The following is an 18,974-nucleotide window of genomic DNA, read 5'->3' on the forward strand; positions in this document are numbered from 1 at the left end:
GCTCTGTGTGTTGTAGGGAGTTTTAAGAAAATTAGATATCAACGAGCAAGAATGAAACTACATTTCTTACTGATCACAGAGTTCTGACATTTTTAATGAGCAGCAAATTATTACTTTCATAACTTACTAGATGGGCATTGTACTTACAGGAATTTTGATTCCAAATTAGGTATTAAAAGATTTGAAAATATAGTATCTGATGAAGTGCCTTGACTACCTGTACCTTATGGATGTTTGCTAGTTTATTTATTTATCTTATTTTTTAAAGAAATATTGCCACATGTAGCAGGGTAAGTATTTCCACAGAAATTGGATAACGCCACACACCTCTAGTTTGGAGATGTATACACAATATTCTGTTTAAGGAAGCTTCTAACAATAATAGATGCCTATGATGTGTACTAGTAACAAGAATAGATTCTTTAATATGTTACTTACATATGGGGTATACCCATTTTGGAGCTAAGAAGAGCCTGTAAGTAAATAGTATTTTATTTATTTATTTATTTATTGGTCCTGTGAATCTGGGACTGTACATTGTACAAAAGATATTGGACCATTCATTAATTACAAAACGCATTCCTTGATTTTTTTAAATTTTTTTCAGACATCATTTTAACAAAAGATAAAATTATACAATATTTTCTTACTCTACACATTTTATATAAACACTCTTAATTGGTGATGCAGTTTTGTTTTTCTAGGCATTCCCTTACTGTGTAGAAGCAGTACTTGACCAAGAAATCCTTCACAGTTGATTTGAACTTGTTTAAGTCCATTATTCTTTTTGTGGATTTGGGTAGTGCATTGTCCAATCTGATGCCAGGGTGGTGTATGCCTTTCTATAATAGCGCTGTGTTTGTCTGTTGTCCATGTGCATCATTTATTTGTCTTGTTTGGTACCTATGTACAGATTCATTACAGGTGATGCTTGGACAGCTGCTGTTTAGTTTTTCTTTTATAATAATCACATTTTCAAGTATATAAATACACGGAACTGGTAGTATTTTATTTTTCCTAAATAGAGGCTTGTATGATGATGATCTTTGATCCAACCCTTCCATTAATCTATTAATCTTTTTCTGCAATCTAAATGATTTTTTACCAGCTCCACAATTTACTGAAAACACTACCACCATATTTCAGTATTGAATGAACATAAGCAACATATATGGTCCTGAGAGTATCATGTGACAGTCTTATTACTCTCATTACAAAACATGTTTTGCTCAATTTTTTGGTCACATAGGCCATTTGTGTATCCCATTTCACGTTTCATTGAATCCATATACTGAGAAATTTTGTACTCCCTGTTTTTTTTTCTTTTTTTCAATTTCTTGTTCACTTATTTCTACATAAGGATTAGCTAGTGTCCTATTCTGGGTGTTGAAAATATCTGTTGCGACAATTTTTTCCAGATTGATAATCAAACTGTCTGCATAAGAGTACTGTACTATCTTCTCTGTCTTAGTGTTGTTTTCAAAGTTTTCTTTGCTAGTTCCTGTAATTAAGATCTGGTGTCATCTGCAAATTGATATAGGCTATTGTTTTTACTATTTATATGTAAATTGTTTACATGTAGTAACAACAGAATTGGACCCAATATGGAACTTTGGGGAACTCCATGTTTGACCACCAATAAATCTGACTGGTGAGTTTTGGTTGTTCCATTTACTTCATGTATTATCTCTATGAGCTGTTTTATTTCATGGAGATATGATTTAATCCAGTTATGTGCAGCTCCCCTAATACCCCAGTTCTGAATCTTACCCAGTAATTTATGATGATGGATGGCATCAAACACCTTCAACAAGACTAGGAATGTACTTGAAATATGTTCTTACCTATCTAGGACCTGTAAAGTCTCATACAGAAAAGAAAAGATTACTGTTTCAGTAGAGTGATTTCTCCTATAACCATGTTGAGTTTAGTATATTATATTTATTTATGAAATGTGACATTCTGGTGTAAAGGAATTTCACTAAAATTTTAGAAAACACAGATAGTATAGAAACTGGTCAATAGTGTGACACCTCTTCTGGGTTTCTTTTTTTGTGTAGTGGTTTAACTTTAGCATTTCTTAAACATGTGGGAAAGTTGCCAGTTGAGGAAAGGTTTACAAGATACATCAGTGGTTCAGAAATTAAGTATATACATTTTTTTACAACAAACTCTAGTATGTTATCTATTCCTGATGAATGTTTTACTTTTAGAAGCTTGATTTCTTGCTGTACTTCTTGTGTAGCAAGAGAAATACTGTGTTTTCTACTTGTTCGATTTTTGACGTTATTTGTGAGGGATGTTTATGGGTGACATTTTGCTCAGTACATTTTTCTGCTACATTTAAAAACTAACTTTTAAATGTATTAGATACGTCCTTTGGTTTGCAGGTAGTGTGCTAATTTTCATTCAACTGTATATCATTAGTTTTTGTTTTGTTACTTCCTGTTTCTTTCTTTACAGTATTGCTAACAACTTTCATTTTATTAGATGATTTCTTATGTATCTGTCATTTTCCATCATTTTGGAACTTTTTATTACCTTCCTGAGAATTATTTTATAGTTTTTAAACTATAAAACAAATTATAACTCTGTAGAGGAATTGTTTCTCTGCACATGATTTTCTGATACCATTTGTTTGTGTGAGTGAGTTTTGAGATCCTAATTTTAAGTGTAAATGCTACATCAAAATGATATTTAATTGGATCCATAAATGTATGTAATTTGTCAGATATATTTCTAGCACCATAAATTTGCTCCCATGATTCTTTTTTTAAATGATTTCTAAATATTTCTATATTATGTTCGTTATAAGATTTGGTCTCATATGTACTTGTCAGTTTGTTGGACTTATCACATTCAGTATTGAAGCTTATAGTTTGTCCATAGTGGTCTCCACATCCTGTCTTTATTATTTCTGCTCTGTAATGTTGTTGATTACACTTAATTATTATTTGGTCTATTGTGGATTTTGTAGATCAAGTTTCTCATGTTGGGGAATGTATTGTGATTTTCAGGTTATAAGAAACTAAGAGATTCAATTGTTCTGTTCTTCTTTTACAGTTCAAATGGCTCTGAGCAGTATGGGACTTAAAACCTGAAGTCATCAGTCCCCTAGAATTTAGAACTACTTAAACCATCTAACCTAAGGACATCACACACATCCATGCCCAAGGGAGGATTCGAACCTGTGACCATAGAGGTTGTGTGGTTCCAAACTGAGGCACCTAGAACTGCTCGGCCACGCCAGTTGGCCTTATTTTATGGGGTTTGCTTAAGACTATATTGAAATCACTGCATATGAGGAGTTTTTGTTTATTTTTTTAATAGTTAGAATTAATGTTTTTTCCGTATTATTTCAAGAATGTGACTCATTATGTCAAAAGATCTGTATGTTGGTGCAGTGTCTTCCAGAAAACAAAAATAAGCAGAAATCCCAACATACTGATTTGTATACTATAATACCTTCTGCTTTATGGGACTTAATGGCTGTCGAATTTTTTGGTTCACTGCCTTATGGCCAAGGAGGTCGCACATATATATCTCTACCACTGGAATATTGGTCTAGATCAGTGAAGTTATATCCAACAAGGTATTGCGACTATTCAGAGGTAAGATGTCTGAGAGATCATTATTTGAAACACAATCGTAAGCCAAGAAGGTTTTTGTCCGATGATGGTTAACAATTTGTGTCAAATGACTTCATTAAATTTTTAGTCTGGGAAGGAGTGATGGAACATGTGTTGGTACCCAGTTACCTTCTTCAGGTGAAACCAGTGGAAAGAGTGATAAAAGATTAAGGAAGTTTGTTGTGAACTGATTGTTCAAAAGGCAAATGAATTAAAGTTGCAGAATTTGACAAGTATTGAGCGAACTGCTATATTTGACACTGCTAATGGTACTCAATAGATGGGCAAGTGACCAGGAGGAATTGTTGTAGCAGTGGCTGTGTTGGGCCATAAAAAGAAACTATGTCAGAAAAAGAAACCAGGAAAAATATTCACAGTCAGTTGCAGGAAATTGGAGAAATCAGAAAGAAATGAGGGAATAGGAATATACTGTCACACTCACTGTGGAGATTTGGTGTTGTTTTATAATCATCAGCTGAGTTCCAAACCTGATAAGCAAACTGAAAAACTGTTTTCTCCAAAGGATCACTCCATATCAGAGCCATTCCCCATCCAAAACCAGCTGTTTTTGTACACCCCAGAATGTGGCTTATGTAGTTAACAAGATTTAAAGAACATTTTACCGGACTTTCGGAGCCATCAGATCACAGAGAAACATGAGAGAAGAGAATTAGCAGTTAGTTTTTGTTACTGGTGAAATAACCTTAAGATTATGTTATTAATAATTATAAGTTACTGGTAATTGTGATTGATACTTTGAGGGGAAAAGATGACAGTCTTTTGCATGAGGTTAAGTTATATTTTCCTTTATTAACTTTTGGTTAAAATGAAAGTAAGGAGTATTTCATATTTTATGGGGAATTGGTTATAACTAGTAGATGTTCGCATTTTGTTGATATAGTAGGAATTAAGTCCAATTAACAGTTTAACATACTACTTAATTCATGGAAATCTTAGTGACTAGCAACAACTGAATAGTATGAGGTACAACTGAGTGGAGCTAATATACACTACCTGGCTGTGACAGGTTGAGGATTAATCTAATGGAGTATTGTGCTCAAACATATGTATAATAGACAAATAATTATATGTGAAAATACTTACATTGCTGCTGTGATGCTGAAATGCTCCTAAACAAGTTCTGTAAATATATTCTGATATTTATATCAATAAAATTTGTAATTGTATACATTTTGTCTTATTGAGCAGTGAGAGGTGTGGGAATTGGAACTGTATGTTTATATTGAACAGATGGTACATGTAAGATTTGAGAGAAATGGAAGAAAAGGTAATATGGGGCAAGTAAAAGACATAAATACAATGAAAAGGATATTTGCATTAATTGCAGTTATCTTTGCTGTAAACTACTTGGCAAATTAATGGATAAAAGTAAACAGAGAAAAATGAAACATATACTCATGTAGATAAACCAGCATAAGTCCCAACACAACTGGCCTCTGCTATGTACTAGCATGGTTCACAATTACTGGATGACAATATACAGTAATGGTGTCCTTTCTGCAATTATTTTAAGAATAATAATTATGACAGAAATTTGCTGGTGCCACACAACAGGAATAACAGTAGTGAGTTCACTCAGGAGCATGTGTCTGAAGCCGATTTATGCACAGGGACAGACACTTCATACAGTCAGGTTTTTGGTTTTTCGTACACACAAAAAATCTGCAACATATAATGCTAGATTATTAGAAGATATTTCCTCTAACCTTGTAGTTATTTACCTCTGTTTCTTCTTTGGTCTGCTTAGATTTCCTGCTTCTCCAATGTATTACAGGTACTAGTGACTCAGATAGATAGATCAGGTGAAATAAAGAACTAATAAGCAACATAGGCTTAGAACTACAAGAATTAATATATTTCACATTATTAGTGAACTGTTCATAAATTTACATGCTCTCTCTATCATGGATGGGAAAAGATAGACAGTGAAAGATTGACAAAACATCTGATGGAGTTTTTACAAAACCTAAGAAAATTAATATTCTTCAATTTTTTGTTGCTATCTCCATAGGCTTGATTGACATGGGTATACATAATTTTATCTTTGTTGTAAACTACTTGGCAAATTAATGGATAAAAGTAAACAGAGAAAAATGAAACATACACCCATATAGATAAACTGACGTAAGTCCCAACACAACTGGTCTCCTGCTGTGTGCTACCATGCTTCACAATTACTGGATCACAATATACAGTGATGGTGTCCTTTCTACAAACAATCATAACATATTAAAATTTGTTTTAAGTCATAACTTATATTGTATCTTTGTCCAGACCAGGGTTTAAAATACCTTTGTTGATGGTCAGACTTCTTTTAATACATACCCTATGGTGAGATAATACGATTGTATGATCCATGAATTTGACCTTTTCTCTTCCAGATGACTACTACTTTAAATTTATTGGGACCCCACATTCTGTAAATCGGTATAAAACTTTTGCCAAAAGTCTCACATGTTCTTCCCATGTTGGAGCAGCTGTTAGCAGGTCATCAACATGGAGAGGGACTCTACAGAGGAGTTCTGGTCCCAAAACTTTGTCCAATGCAGAAATTAAAACAACCATACTAACATTCAAGCCAAACAGCAAAACACAAAATTCATAGCTACTGCCCCAACACACATAGACTGTGTACTTCCTACTATTTTCATGTAATGTTATTGCCCAATATAACACCTTTAAATCTATTGTAGTGAGGTATTTAACACTGTGAAATTTCAATAACTGTTCTTTGAGATTGTCAGGGCATGATCTGACAGGAACAATGATTTCATTTATACTTGGGCATCAAGCACAAGCCTGACACTACCATTGGGCTTGGTGATAGCTAAGATAGGCCTAAAATATGGAGAATAGGCGGGTTGTATGATCTTCCAATTTAGCGCCCTTTCAATTCCTTTCCTCGGAAGCTTCTATTTTGCCCAAGGAATTGGACATGAAGAAAAGCAGAATGTCTCATTTTCTACTCATAACCCTTTATTAGCCTGGGAGGCCTTCTAAATACTTGCAAATACCCTAGTATTACTTCTTGTAACTCCTCCTTCTGGTACTCTGACAAACAAGCAGTTTCACTTACCTGTGTTTCTGGGTTCATGTTTTCTTCCAACAGCTGCTCACCTTTTTGGGTATCACGAGTCAGTACATTTGGATATGAGAATTGCACTCTTATATTAGTACTCACTTTGTGTGTATTTTCAGTTGTGCTGGTTCGAATTAAATTTACTGATAACCTCTGTTTGTTGATTAAAAGAAACATTTTTCTTGCCCTAAGTCATTTTGTACTTTGTGTTGACGAAAGGCATCCATTCCAATAAAACAGTTTACTAAAAGGTTTTTTCCATTGCCACATTAGCCCCTGCTTCACTGGCTTCATGCAAGAAAATGGCTCTTGGTGAGATTTGAGAATTAGTCTTGTCTGCCATGAACATGATTGAATCATGAGGTAAGATGCTTTTATCATCAGCATAAAATTAATAATAATTCTAATCCCAAAGAAAGTAGGCATTGACAGATGTGAAAATTACCAAACTATCAGTTTAATAAGCCATGGCTGCAAAATACTAACATGAATTCTTTACAGACAAATGGAAAAATTGGTAGAAGCCGACCTCGGGGAGATCAGTTTGGGTTCTGTAGAAATGTTGGAACATGCGAGGCATTACTGACCCTATGACTTACCTTAGAAAATAGATTAAGGAAAGGCAAACCTATGTTTTCAGCATTTGTAGACTTAGAGAAAGCTTTTGACAACATTGACTGGAATACTCTCTTTCAAATTCTGAAGGTGGCAGGGGTAAAGTACAGGGAGCAAAAGGCTATTTATAATTTGTACAGAAACCAGATGGCATTTATAAGAGTCAAGGGACATGAAAGGGAAGCAGTGATTGGGAAGGGAATGAAACATGCTTGTAGCCTGTCCCCATTGTTCTTGTTGTGGTCTTTAGTCCTGAGACTGGTTTGATGCAGCTCTCCATGCTACTCTATCCTGTGCAAGCTTCTTCATCTCCCTGTACTTACTGCAACCTACATCCTTCTGAATCTGCTTAGTGTATTCATCACTTGGTCTCCCTCTACAATTTTTACCCTCCACACTGCCCTACAATGCTAATTTGTGATCCCTTGATGCCTCAGAACATGTCCTACCAACCAGTCCCTTATTCTTGTCACGTTGTGCCACAAACTCCTCTTCTCCCCAATTCTATTCAATACCTCCTCATTAGTAATGTGATCTACCCATCTAATCTTCAGCATTCTTCTGTAGCATCTCATTTTGAAAGCTTCTATTCTCTTCTTGTCTAAACTATTTATCGTCCATGTTTCACTTCCATACATGGCTACACTCCATACAAATATTTTCAGAAACGACTTCCTGACACTTAAATCTATAATTGATGTTAACAAATTTCTCTTCTTCAGAAGCGCTTTCCTTGTCATTGCCAGTCTACATTTTATATCTTCTCTGCTTTGACCATCATCAGTTACTTCGCTCTCCAAGTAGCAAAACTCCTTTACTACTTTAAGTGTCTCATTTCCTAATCGAATTCCCTCAGCTTCATCTGACTTAATTTGACTATATTCCATTATCTTTGTTTTGCTTTTGTTGATGTTCACATTATATCCTCCTTTCAAGACACTGTCCGTTCTGTTCAGCTGCTCTTCCAAGTCCTTTGCTGTCTCTGACAGAATTACATTGTCATAGGCAAACCTCAAAGTTTTTATTTCTTCTCCATGGATTTTAATACCTACTCCAAATTTTTCTTTTGGTACTGCCTGCTCAATATACAGATTGGATAACATCAGGGAGAGGCTACAACCCTGGCACTCCTTTCCCAAACACCGCTTCTCTTTCATGCCCCTCGGCTCTTATAACTGCCATCTGGTTTCTGTACAAATTGTAAATAGCCTTTCACTCCCTGTATTTTACCCTGGCCACCTTTTGAAATTGAATTCCAGTCAACATTGACAAAAGCTTTCTCTAAGTCTATAAATGCTAGAAACATATGTTTGCCTTTCCTTAATCTTTCTTCTAAGATAAGTCGTAAGTTCAGTATTGCCTCACGTGGTCCAATATTTCTACGGAATCCAAACTGATCTTCCCTGAGGTTGGCTTGTACCAGTTTTTCCATTCGCCTGTAAAGAATTCGTGTTAGTATTTTGCAACTGTGACTTATTAAATTGATAGTTCGGTAATTTTCACATCTGTCAGCACCTGCTTTCTTTGGGATTGGAATTATTATATTCTTCTTGAAGTCTGAGGTTATTTAACCTGTCTCACACATCTTGCTCACCAGATGGTAGAGTTTTGTCAGGACTGGCTCTCCCAAGGCCGTCAATAGTTCTAATGGAATGTTGTCTACTCCCGGAGCCTTGTTTCGACTCAGGTCTTTCAGAGCTCTGTCAAACTCTTTACGCAGTATCATATCGCCCATTTCATCTTCATCTACATCCTCTTCCATTTCCATAATATTGTCCTCAAATACATTGTCCTTGTATAGCCCCTCTATAAACTCCTTCCACCTTTCTACTTTCCCTTCTTTGCTTAGAACTGGGTTTCCATCCGAGCTCTTGATATTCAGACAAGTGGTTCTCTTCTCTCCAAAGGTCACTTTAATTTTCCTGTATTTTCCTAGTATCTATCTTACCTCTAGTGAGATAAGCCTCTATATCCTTACATTTGTTCTCTAGCCATCCCTGCTTAGCCATTTTGCACTTCCTGTTGATCTCATTTTTGAGACATTTGTCTTCCTTTTTGCCTGCTTCATTTACTGCATTTTTATATTTTCTCCATTCATCAATTAAATTCAATATTTCTTCTGTTACTCAAGGATTTCTACTAGCCCTCATGTTTTTACCTACTTGATCCTCTGCTGCCTTCACTACTTCATCTGTCAGAGCTACTCATTCTTCTTCTATTGTACTTCTTTCCACCATTCCTGTCAATTGTTCCTTTATGCTCTCCCTGAAACTCTATACAACCTCTGGTTTAATCAGTTTATCCAGGTCCCATCTCCTTAAATTCCCACCTTTTTGCACTTTCTTCAGTTTTAATCTACAGTTCCTGACCAATAGATTGTGGTCAGAGTCCACATCTGCCCCTGGAAATGTCTTACAGTTTAAAACCTGGTTCCTAAATCTCTGTCTTACCATTATATAATCTATCTGAAACCTTCTAGTATCTCCAGGACTCTTCCATGTATACAACCTTCTTTTGTGATTCTTGAACCAAGTGTTAGCTATGAGTAAGTTATGCTCCGTGCAAAACTCTACCATACAGATTTCTCTTTCATTTCTTACCCCCAATCCATATTCACCTACTACGTTTCCTTCTCTCCCTTTCTGTAGTAGGTGTGGGCTTCATGTCTATCTTGGCCACAATAATGTGTTCACAATGCTATTTGTAGTAGCTTACCCGCACTCCTATTTTTTATTCATTATTAAACCTACTCTTGCATTACCCCTATTTGATTTTGTGTTTATAATCCTGTATTCACCTGACCAAAAGTCTTGTTCCTCCTGCCATCAATCTTCACTAATTCCTACTATATCTAACTTTAATCTATCCATTTCCCTTGTTAAATATTCTAACCTACCTGCCCGATTAAGGGATCTGACATTCCACACTCCGATCCATAGAATGCCAGTTTTCTTTCTCCTGATAACAACGTCCTCCTGAGTAGCCCCCACCCAGAGGTCCAAATGGGGGACTATTTTACCTCTGGAATATTTTACCCAAGAGGATGCCATCATCATTTAACCATACAGTAAAGCTGCATGCCCTTGGGAAAAATTATGGCTGTATCCAGAATGAGGCTGTGGCTAAGCCATGTCTCCGCAGTATCCTTTCTTTCAGGAGTGCTAGTTCTGCAAGGTTCGCAGAAGAGCTTCTGTAAAGTTTGGAAGGTAGGAGACGGATACTGGCAGAAGTAAAGCTGTGAGTACTGGACGTGAGTCGTGCTTCGGTAGCTCAGTTGGTAGAGCACTTGCCCGCGAAAGGCAAAGGTCCCGAGTTCGAGTCTCGGTCGGGCACACGGTTTTAATCTGCCAGGAAGTTTCATTATGGCTGTAGTTTCCCCTTGCTTTCAGCCATCGCAGTACCAGCACAGCAAGACTGTTTTGGTTATTGTTACAAGGCCAGATCAGTCAATCATCCAGACTGTTACCCCTGCAACTACTGAAAAGGCTGCTGCCCCTCTTCAGAAACCACATGTTTGTCTGGCCTCTCAACAGATACCCCTCTGTTGTGGTTGTACCTATGGTACGGCCATCTGCATCACTGAGGCATGCCAGCCTCCCCACCAATGGCAAGGTCCATGGTTCATGGATCCCAATGTTATTCAATCTGTATATTGAGCAAGCAGTAAAGGAAATGAAAAAAAAAAAATGGACTATGTATTAAAATCCATGGAGAAGAAATAAAAACTTTGATGTTCTCCGATGACTTTGTAATTCTGTCAGAGACAGTAAAGGACCTGGAAGAGCAGCTGAACAGAATGGACAGTGTCTTGAAAGGAGGATATAAGACGAACATCAACAAAAGCGAAATGAGGATAATGGAATGTAGCAAATTAAATCGGGTGATGCTGAAGGAGTTAGATTAGGAACTGAGACACTTAAAGTAGTAAATAAGTTAGGCTGTTTGGGAAGCAAAATAACTGATGATGATCAAAGCAGAGAATATATAAAATGTAGACTGGCAATGACAAGGAAAGTGTTTCTGAAGAAGAGAAATTTGTTAACATCGAGTATAAATTTAAGTGTCAGGCAGTCATTTCTGAAAGTATTTGTATGGAGTGTAGCCATGTATGGAAGTGAAACGTGGACCATAAATAGTTTGGACAAGAAGAGAATAGAAGCTTTCGAAATGTGGTGCTACAGAAGAATGCTGAAAATTACATGGGTAGATCACATTACTAATGAGGAGGTATTGAATAGAATTGGGGAGAAGAGGAATTTGTGGCATAACTTGACTAAAAGAAGGCACTGGTTGGTGGGACATCATCAAGTGATCACAAATTTAGCATTGGAGGGCAGCGTGGAGGGTAAAAACCGTAGAGGGGGACCAAGAGATGAATACACTAAGCAGATTCAGAATGATGTAGGTTGCAATAAGTACTGGGAGATGAAGAAGCTTTCACAGGATAGAGTAGCATGGAGAGCTGCATCAAACCAGTCTCAGGACTAAAGACCACAACTACAACAAAATTAATAAGTGTAATATTGCTGACTGCTATCGATATGATCGATGCTGTCGTGATCATTTTTCATCACACCCATAGCAGTCACATTTTGTATCTTTACACTATTTTCATTAGTTGTCACAACCTTTGTAAACAGTTCTACTTCGTAAATCTTTTTTAAAGTTATAAATATGAAATAAAATTAAATTTTCAACTTAAAATTGATTGTGAGAACTTTCCAGATCAGTACCTGATTTATTCCATGCCAGTATTGCAGCTTATTGTTGCTGTTTACAGTTTTTATATCCAAATTCCAAACAGTCAAAATAATTTCAACCCAAAACTCTATTGCTTAAGAAAAATGCTTCAGATTTATGACTTGAGAGGATAAGATACTGATAATACTTGTGATCGAGGCATTACCAAATGCAATCATGGGAGCTATAAGCAGGAGTTCTTTTCTATGTTATAGACAAACTTCTTAAATGTTCTAACTATTACTATTCGTAATTTATGAATAACTATTCGTAATTTATGCATACCATGTGGTGTTTTTCCATCATGAAATGAAGTAAATAAATAAAAAAATAGTCCAGTAGAATGCTACACAACATGTTTTATATTACGTGATTACTGCACCTGTTTCATCAATCTGGCGCTGTCCAGGGGTTGGTCACAAGTTTTACTTATTAATTAATAATTTTAAGAATAATAATTATGATAAAATATTTCTGATGCCACGAAAGAGGTGCAACAATAGTGAGTTCACTCAGGAATGTGTGTTTCAGGTAATTTCTGCAGAGGGACGCACACTCCAGACCAGCAGGATCAGGTTTTTTTTTTTTTTCTTTTTTTTTTTTTTTTTTGTAAATGCAAAAAATATGTAACATATAATGCTAGATTATTAGATGATATTTCTTCTAGCCTTGAAGTTATTTTTCTCTTCTTCTTTCAAGACAATGTTATGGTGTCCAGCTTGCTCTGCTTAAACTTCTTGATTCTCTGAAGTGTTACAGGTACCAGTGACACAGATAGATAGATCAGTTGAAATAAAGAACTATTATTCAACTTTGGCTTAATACTATAATAATCAATGTATTTCACCATAATAGTGAATCAAACAGAAATTCATGTTCTCTCTCCATCACTGATGGGAAAAGACAGACAGTACAAGTTTGATGAAACAGCTGATAGGAGTTTTTACAAAACATAAGAAAATAAATATTCTCCATTTTCCTCATTATCTTCACAGGCTTTATTGTGTGGGCATACTGCATTGTAATCTTTGCCATAAACTACTTAGACAAATTAATGACTAAGAATTAACACAGAAAAATAAAACAGGAGCCCATATAGGAAAACCAGTGTAAGTCCCAATACAAAATTCAAGGTTTAGAAAGGGACACTCCAAGAAGCATTTAGAAGTTTGATTATTTTTAAAAAGAATAGAGAGGTTACAGGATGACACACACACACACACACACACACACACACACACACACACACACACACACTACAAAAAGAGACAGAGGCAGATGACATACAACCGTCAGCTTTGCAGGATGCTTCTTATATAAGAGAGCAGTGGGAGATAGCCTTGGGAGAGATACTCAGTACAGGTCAGCAGCAGCAGATGCCAAATGGAAGAAAAATGGGGTCAGGGGATGTAAAGCCATCTACCCTGTAAGAAGTCTTAGATGTATGGGAGAATAATTCAGTTGTGTGTCTGGCTGCAGGTGCAAAGGGAGTCACATGATCTCTCTCCCATTTCTGATTGGTTTTTTTGAAGAATACTAGCCCATGCTGAGTCTTGCCCTGTAAGAAGTCTTAGATGTAAGGGAGCATAATTCAGGTGTGTGTCTGCCTGCAGGTGCAAAGGCAGTCACATGATCTCTCTCCCGTTCCTGATTGGTTTTTTTGAAGAATACTAGCCCATGCTGAGTCTTGCCCTGTAAGAAGTCTTAGATGTAAGGGAGCATAATTCAGTTGTGTGTCTAGCTGCAGGTGCAAAGGCAGTCACATGATCTCTCTCCCATTTTTGATTGGTTTTTTTGAAGAATACTAGCCCATGCTGAGTCTTGCCCTGTAAGAAGTCTTAGATGTAAGGGAGCATAATTCAGGTGTGTGTCTGCCTGCAGGTGCAAAGGCAGTCACATGATCTCTCTCCCATTCCTGATTGGTTTTTTTGAAGAATACTAGCCCATGCTGAGTCTTGCCCTGTAAGAAGTCTTAGATGTAAGGGAGCATAATTCAGTTGTGTGTCTAGCTGCAGGTGCAAAGGCAGTCACATGATCTCTCTCCCATGATTCCTGATTGGTTTTTTTGAAGTATACTAGCCTATGCTGAGTCTTGTACTTTAGTTTAACAGTTCAGAACCCATCTAGTAGCACATACAGATGATTAGAATAGTTGAATTACTGATAGGCACAACAGAAAAACTGTCGGAAAGTGACCTTTCAGCCAATAAGGACTCTGTCAAAAATAAACAATACACACACACACACACACACACACACACACACACACACACACACACACACACACACACCACACACCACACACACACACACATGCCCATAGTCTTTTATGGGTAAAACCAGACTGTGAGCAACAGTGCATGATGGGAGAGACATCCGGGTGGTGGAGGTAAAAAGGATGCTGGGGTGAAGAGTGGGAGGGATAGCTGGGTGATGGTAAAGTGCTTCTTATGGGAATGTGCAGGGATGAGGTGGAAAGAGGGTAGGGGGCAGCTGAGTGCAGTTGGGAGGTAAGTCAGTGGGCAGGGAGAGGGAGGGGGCTAGCAGAAAAGAAGAGAAGTAGAAAGACTGGGTGTGTTGGTAGAATAGAGTGCTGTGTAGAGCTGGAATTGGATCAGGGAAGGGGCTAGATGGGTAAGGGCAATGACTAACAAAGCTTGAGGGCTATGGGAATGTAGGAACACCAGTTCAGAAAAACTGATGTTGGTGGGAAGAATACAGATGACACTCGGTGTGAAGCAGTCATTGAAATGAAGAATGTCTTGTTGGGTTGCATGCTCAGCAATAGGGTAGTCCAGCTGTTTTTTGGCCACAGTTGTTTGGTAGCCATTCATGTGGACAGACAGCTTATCAATGTGGTAAGTTTACTGTTTCAAACCATGGCCTAATTTTGGAGGCACCACATTTAGCATCTTTCCTATTTAAGTAAGATGGAAAGTGAGTTGAAATGCATTCATCTCCAGATCCGTGATATGATACTATTTATTATGATACGTAGTGAGTCTCAGAGTTTCCTCCAAGTCACAGGACACTGGCATGGATCCTGTGACAATCACTTGCAGAGTTTGGATGAAGGCCACAGGTGCCAGCCGCTGCTGGGTGGTCAGATGGAGGCTGTGTAATAATGCTCTCAAAAGTAGGGAACAAATAGGACTAAGACATAATAATAAAAATATTAAGGAAGCTAATGGGAATATGAAGAATTGGAATGTACTGATGTGTGTGTGTGTGTGTGTGTGTGTGTGTGTGTGTGTGTGTGTTTGTGTGTGTGTGTGTGTGTGTGTGTTGCAGTAAGCAGAGCTCAAAAACACTTTCTGAATATTAGTATAAAAAGTGAATACAGGTTGTGAAGAATGTGTTGGTAATTATTGGTATTTAAATGAAAGCATTCAGTTTGATTGCACCTATGCTTAAGGAATCTGCACAAGGTTCCTGGATGGAGATTAACACAGAAATGTAGCTCCTGGAACAGGAGTCAAGAAGTAATAAGTAGGTGGACTTTTGCGGCATATGGTCAATCCTGTTGAGTTTTAGCCATTAGTACTCCACTTCTACATTTCCAGAGATGAATATCTGATATTGGTACCAGGAATCACAATATCAGGTACCACATGATAAGCAGAAACCTGTCAGCTGGAACCTGTCAAATGTGTGATCTCTTCTGCTCTACCTCTGATTGCAAATTTGTTTTGAGGCAGAAGTTTTTTAAACATCAATATTTCACATCTGCTTCATCTCTAGCAATGTTTCACTGAAATCTAAAGCCACAGACTTTGAATCTATGTAAACCCAGATACAGAAAGAAAATAAAATAAAGAAATAATAAAAAATTAAATTTTCTTGCCCTTAGCAAGATATTTAAAGAAATTTCAGTTTATGAACTTTGCTCTTGTTTACTTCATATAAATTTATTAAGTCCAACAAATGTTAAAATGACTGATCCAAAAATGTTAGCTGTTTGTTGAAGTGATAATCTAATGGACTAGAAGAGAAAAGTAAATACATACTGCAATGAAAGAGTATACGAAAACAACAAAAATATTACAAAAATATCTGAAACTGCTTACTTTCCTCATACCAGAATTTTTCATTACATTGGCTGATGTTCTGATAATCTGCAATCTGTTTCTAATTCTGAGTGGAAAGTTTCAGGTCTGTTACCAACAAACACATCTAATGCATTGCCCACATGAGTGGTTACTCTTAACTACTCAGGAATGTTGTTTAAGAGAATCTCAGATGAGCCACTGTGCCACCACCTTTTTTAATGATGTGAGTCTCCTAGTCAATAGTTGACAAGTTGAAGTCTCCACTATTGCTAAAGAATGTTAAGAAAATTCATACAGAAATATTCTGAAATATCCCTCTGTATCATTCTGCTACTTCATTACCTTAGGGAGGTGATCAAAAAAATGTGAAAGAAATCAAATATCATGCCACAAATACACTCAGGTTTGTGTGAACAAGTATATGGTCCTTCTCTCTCCCACTTTCCCCAAAAAGTCTGCTCATTAACAAAACCTGAAATGCAGCAATATCAACAGCAAGGAGCCCCATAAATTGGTTTTTGTGGGTCTTCTTTTTTCTGCTGCACTCCATTTTTCTCACAATAACTAACCTGTAGCAATGTATGTTAGCATACTGCATAATTGGGCCTGAGGGCACTGGTTTCAGATTTTTGATTGATGAATATCACATTTTCAGTGTACCAGAATTACAAAAATGGGACAAAGTTCTTAGCCCAAAAAAGAAAAATTGTGAAAGTTCTAGGCCTTCTTTCTTTCCTTTTATCAGGTTTGATCTGATTATCACTCTTAAGGAACTTGAAAATATAAATATCATATTTGTGTATTATCCATAACTAAATAAAAAATCTTGGGAAGTTACCAGCCATTCCTCTTACAACTCTCCAAGGCAATTCTCAAATCCACCTTGACTTGGGATCAGTTCTTATGATTCACAAGACATTCACATCAAAAAATGTTTGCTGTGCCACTATGGAATTAGCCTAATAAGATGGGCATTGGTTTACCTCTTGACTACTTTCCAAATTTCACTGGAGTTTATGACAATAAACTGCTGGACCAGCATTCCTTTCTTGCAGAAAATTCAAGTAAGCTTTACAGATAAGCTACAGTGAAATTTGGAAAGTAGTTGGAGATACATCAAGAGAGAGGTAGTGTTAGGACTGAAGATTTGAGGTTGAGTTTTGAGTTATGGGTAGCTCAGATGATGGGGACATTTCTGGAGAAGACAACATTATGGGTCTGAGTTCTAGCCAGACACATAGTTTTAATCTACAAGGAAGCTTCAAAGTGAGTGAAAGATTCATTCTACATATCATTTCTTCACACCATGATATTGATTAAATTCAGTTTTCTAAACAGTCACAATCACAATAACACTTTACACAAGTTCAAATCAGTAATACATGAAGTCATACAAACATTAGACCTGAAGAAATAGAACAGTGATTAATAATACTGTCTACATCTAAGGAACCTGAAGCCAATGATAGTAACTGGCATTGCTGTCAAGGAAGATAAGCTTTCAGCATTTATCTCAGGTGTTCAGATAATATATATAGATAAGCATTTTTATCACGGTTTTGTGGGACCAATGTCATTTCTTGCAAACAAAAGCAGCAACACAAATGCGGAAAGAGCAAATCTGGAACATTTCAAGTTTTCAGTGGACATTGATACTTCTGTTTCATATCTGAGCTGCTCAGGTGTTCAGATTAGCTTTTCATAATGGGAGGTAAAAATTCAACAATATTGAAAGAAGATATGGAAGATTATATTGATCTGTCATACTTAAATATGGGAGAAATTAAAATGTGAGTATAATTTTTTGTTTTGTTAACATCATGAACACCACTAAAGATCAGCATTTTGTGCTTGGATGCCATCCTCATTTGGTAATGTAACTACATACAGTGAAACAACTGTGCAATTTTACTGGTGAAAATTTATTTATTTATAACTCAGTACAATAGGGTCTATGTAACTAAGTTTTGTGTCCAGTTACTGAGTGAAATGTAACACTGATTCTGCTATATCACTTGTGAAATAATATTCTGCAATTCATCAAAATAATTTATTGTATTTAGTACTTATATTAATGTAACTATTTTTTAATTATGCTGCAGGATCGAAAAGATATTTTATGCAATGGCAGATGGGCATAAAATAAGTTTACAGCACAGGTTTCCTGCTTCTGTGATAAAAGATACATTCCCTCAAATACAGGTTAGTACAGCTAAACAATAAATTCATTAAGACTTTGGAAGATATCATCAAAACATTCTTGCTGACTTAATTACAGACAGTTTCTAAGACAATTTCTACTTCACTGTCCTATTTACAGGATAAATATATGAATTTTTAACCCAAATGACAACGTATTGAGATAACTTACAAGTAAACTAAACTTACAGTGGAAAATCTGGAATAGCAGAGCAATATTATAAAGCATAATTTACTTGGGAGAAGTATGATGACGTGCTGGATCTCAGAAAACTGTGTCCTTATCTTTTATAGCATTCAGCCTTACCAGACGCATGTCAAAAATTTTGATCAAACTTAAAACAATAATGTGTGTTGTACAGATTTTGCAGTACTGCTTGTAGTGTATCTCCTATTCTTGATTACAGTTAGTCCTCTGCATTAAATAAAGCTGCTTCCTCCCATCACTAGATACTTTGATCCCAGGTTCATAACAACCTTTCTCTTGGCTTCTACTGTAATAATTCCTGACAAAACAGAAGGAAAGCTGAATCATAGTGTTGTAAGAACATTTTAAAGAAAAAATTAAATGTCTTGTCTAATATGTGATCTCAGTAAACTACTTCCCATTGCTCATCATGTACATTTTCTTTAATTTGCCTT

General features: G+C 36.4%; 1 protein-coding gene across 2 annotated transcripts in view; it reads left to right on the plus strand.

Moving 5' to 3' along the window:
- Nucleotides 1-17,711: 17,711 nt before the first annotated feature.
- Nucleotides 17,712-18,974, plus strand: part of LOC126353815 (calcium and integrin-binding family member 2-like) — a 63,093-nt gene continuing 61,830 nt past the window's right edge. For both annotated transcript variants that reach the window (XR_007565210.1, XM_050002927.1), the window contains exons 1-2: nt 17,712-17,923; nt 18,236-18,335. Coding sequence is in view for 1 of the 2 variants with exons in the window: in XM_050002927.1 (XP_049858884.1) it covers nt 17,838-17,923; nt 18,236-18,335 (186 nt within the window). In the remaining variant the exon portion in view is untranslated. The remainder of the gene's footprint in view (nt 17,924-18,235; nt 18,336-18,974) is intronic.

This window comes from Schistocerca gregaria, chromosome 3 (assembly GCF_023897955.1).
Source record: "Schistocerca gregaria isolate iqSchGreg1 chromosome 3, iqSchGreg1.2, whole genome shotgun sequence".
NCBI classification, from domain to species: Eukaryota; Metazoa; Arthropoda; class Insecta; order Orthoptera; family Acrididae; genus Schistocerca; species Schistocerca gregaria.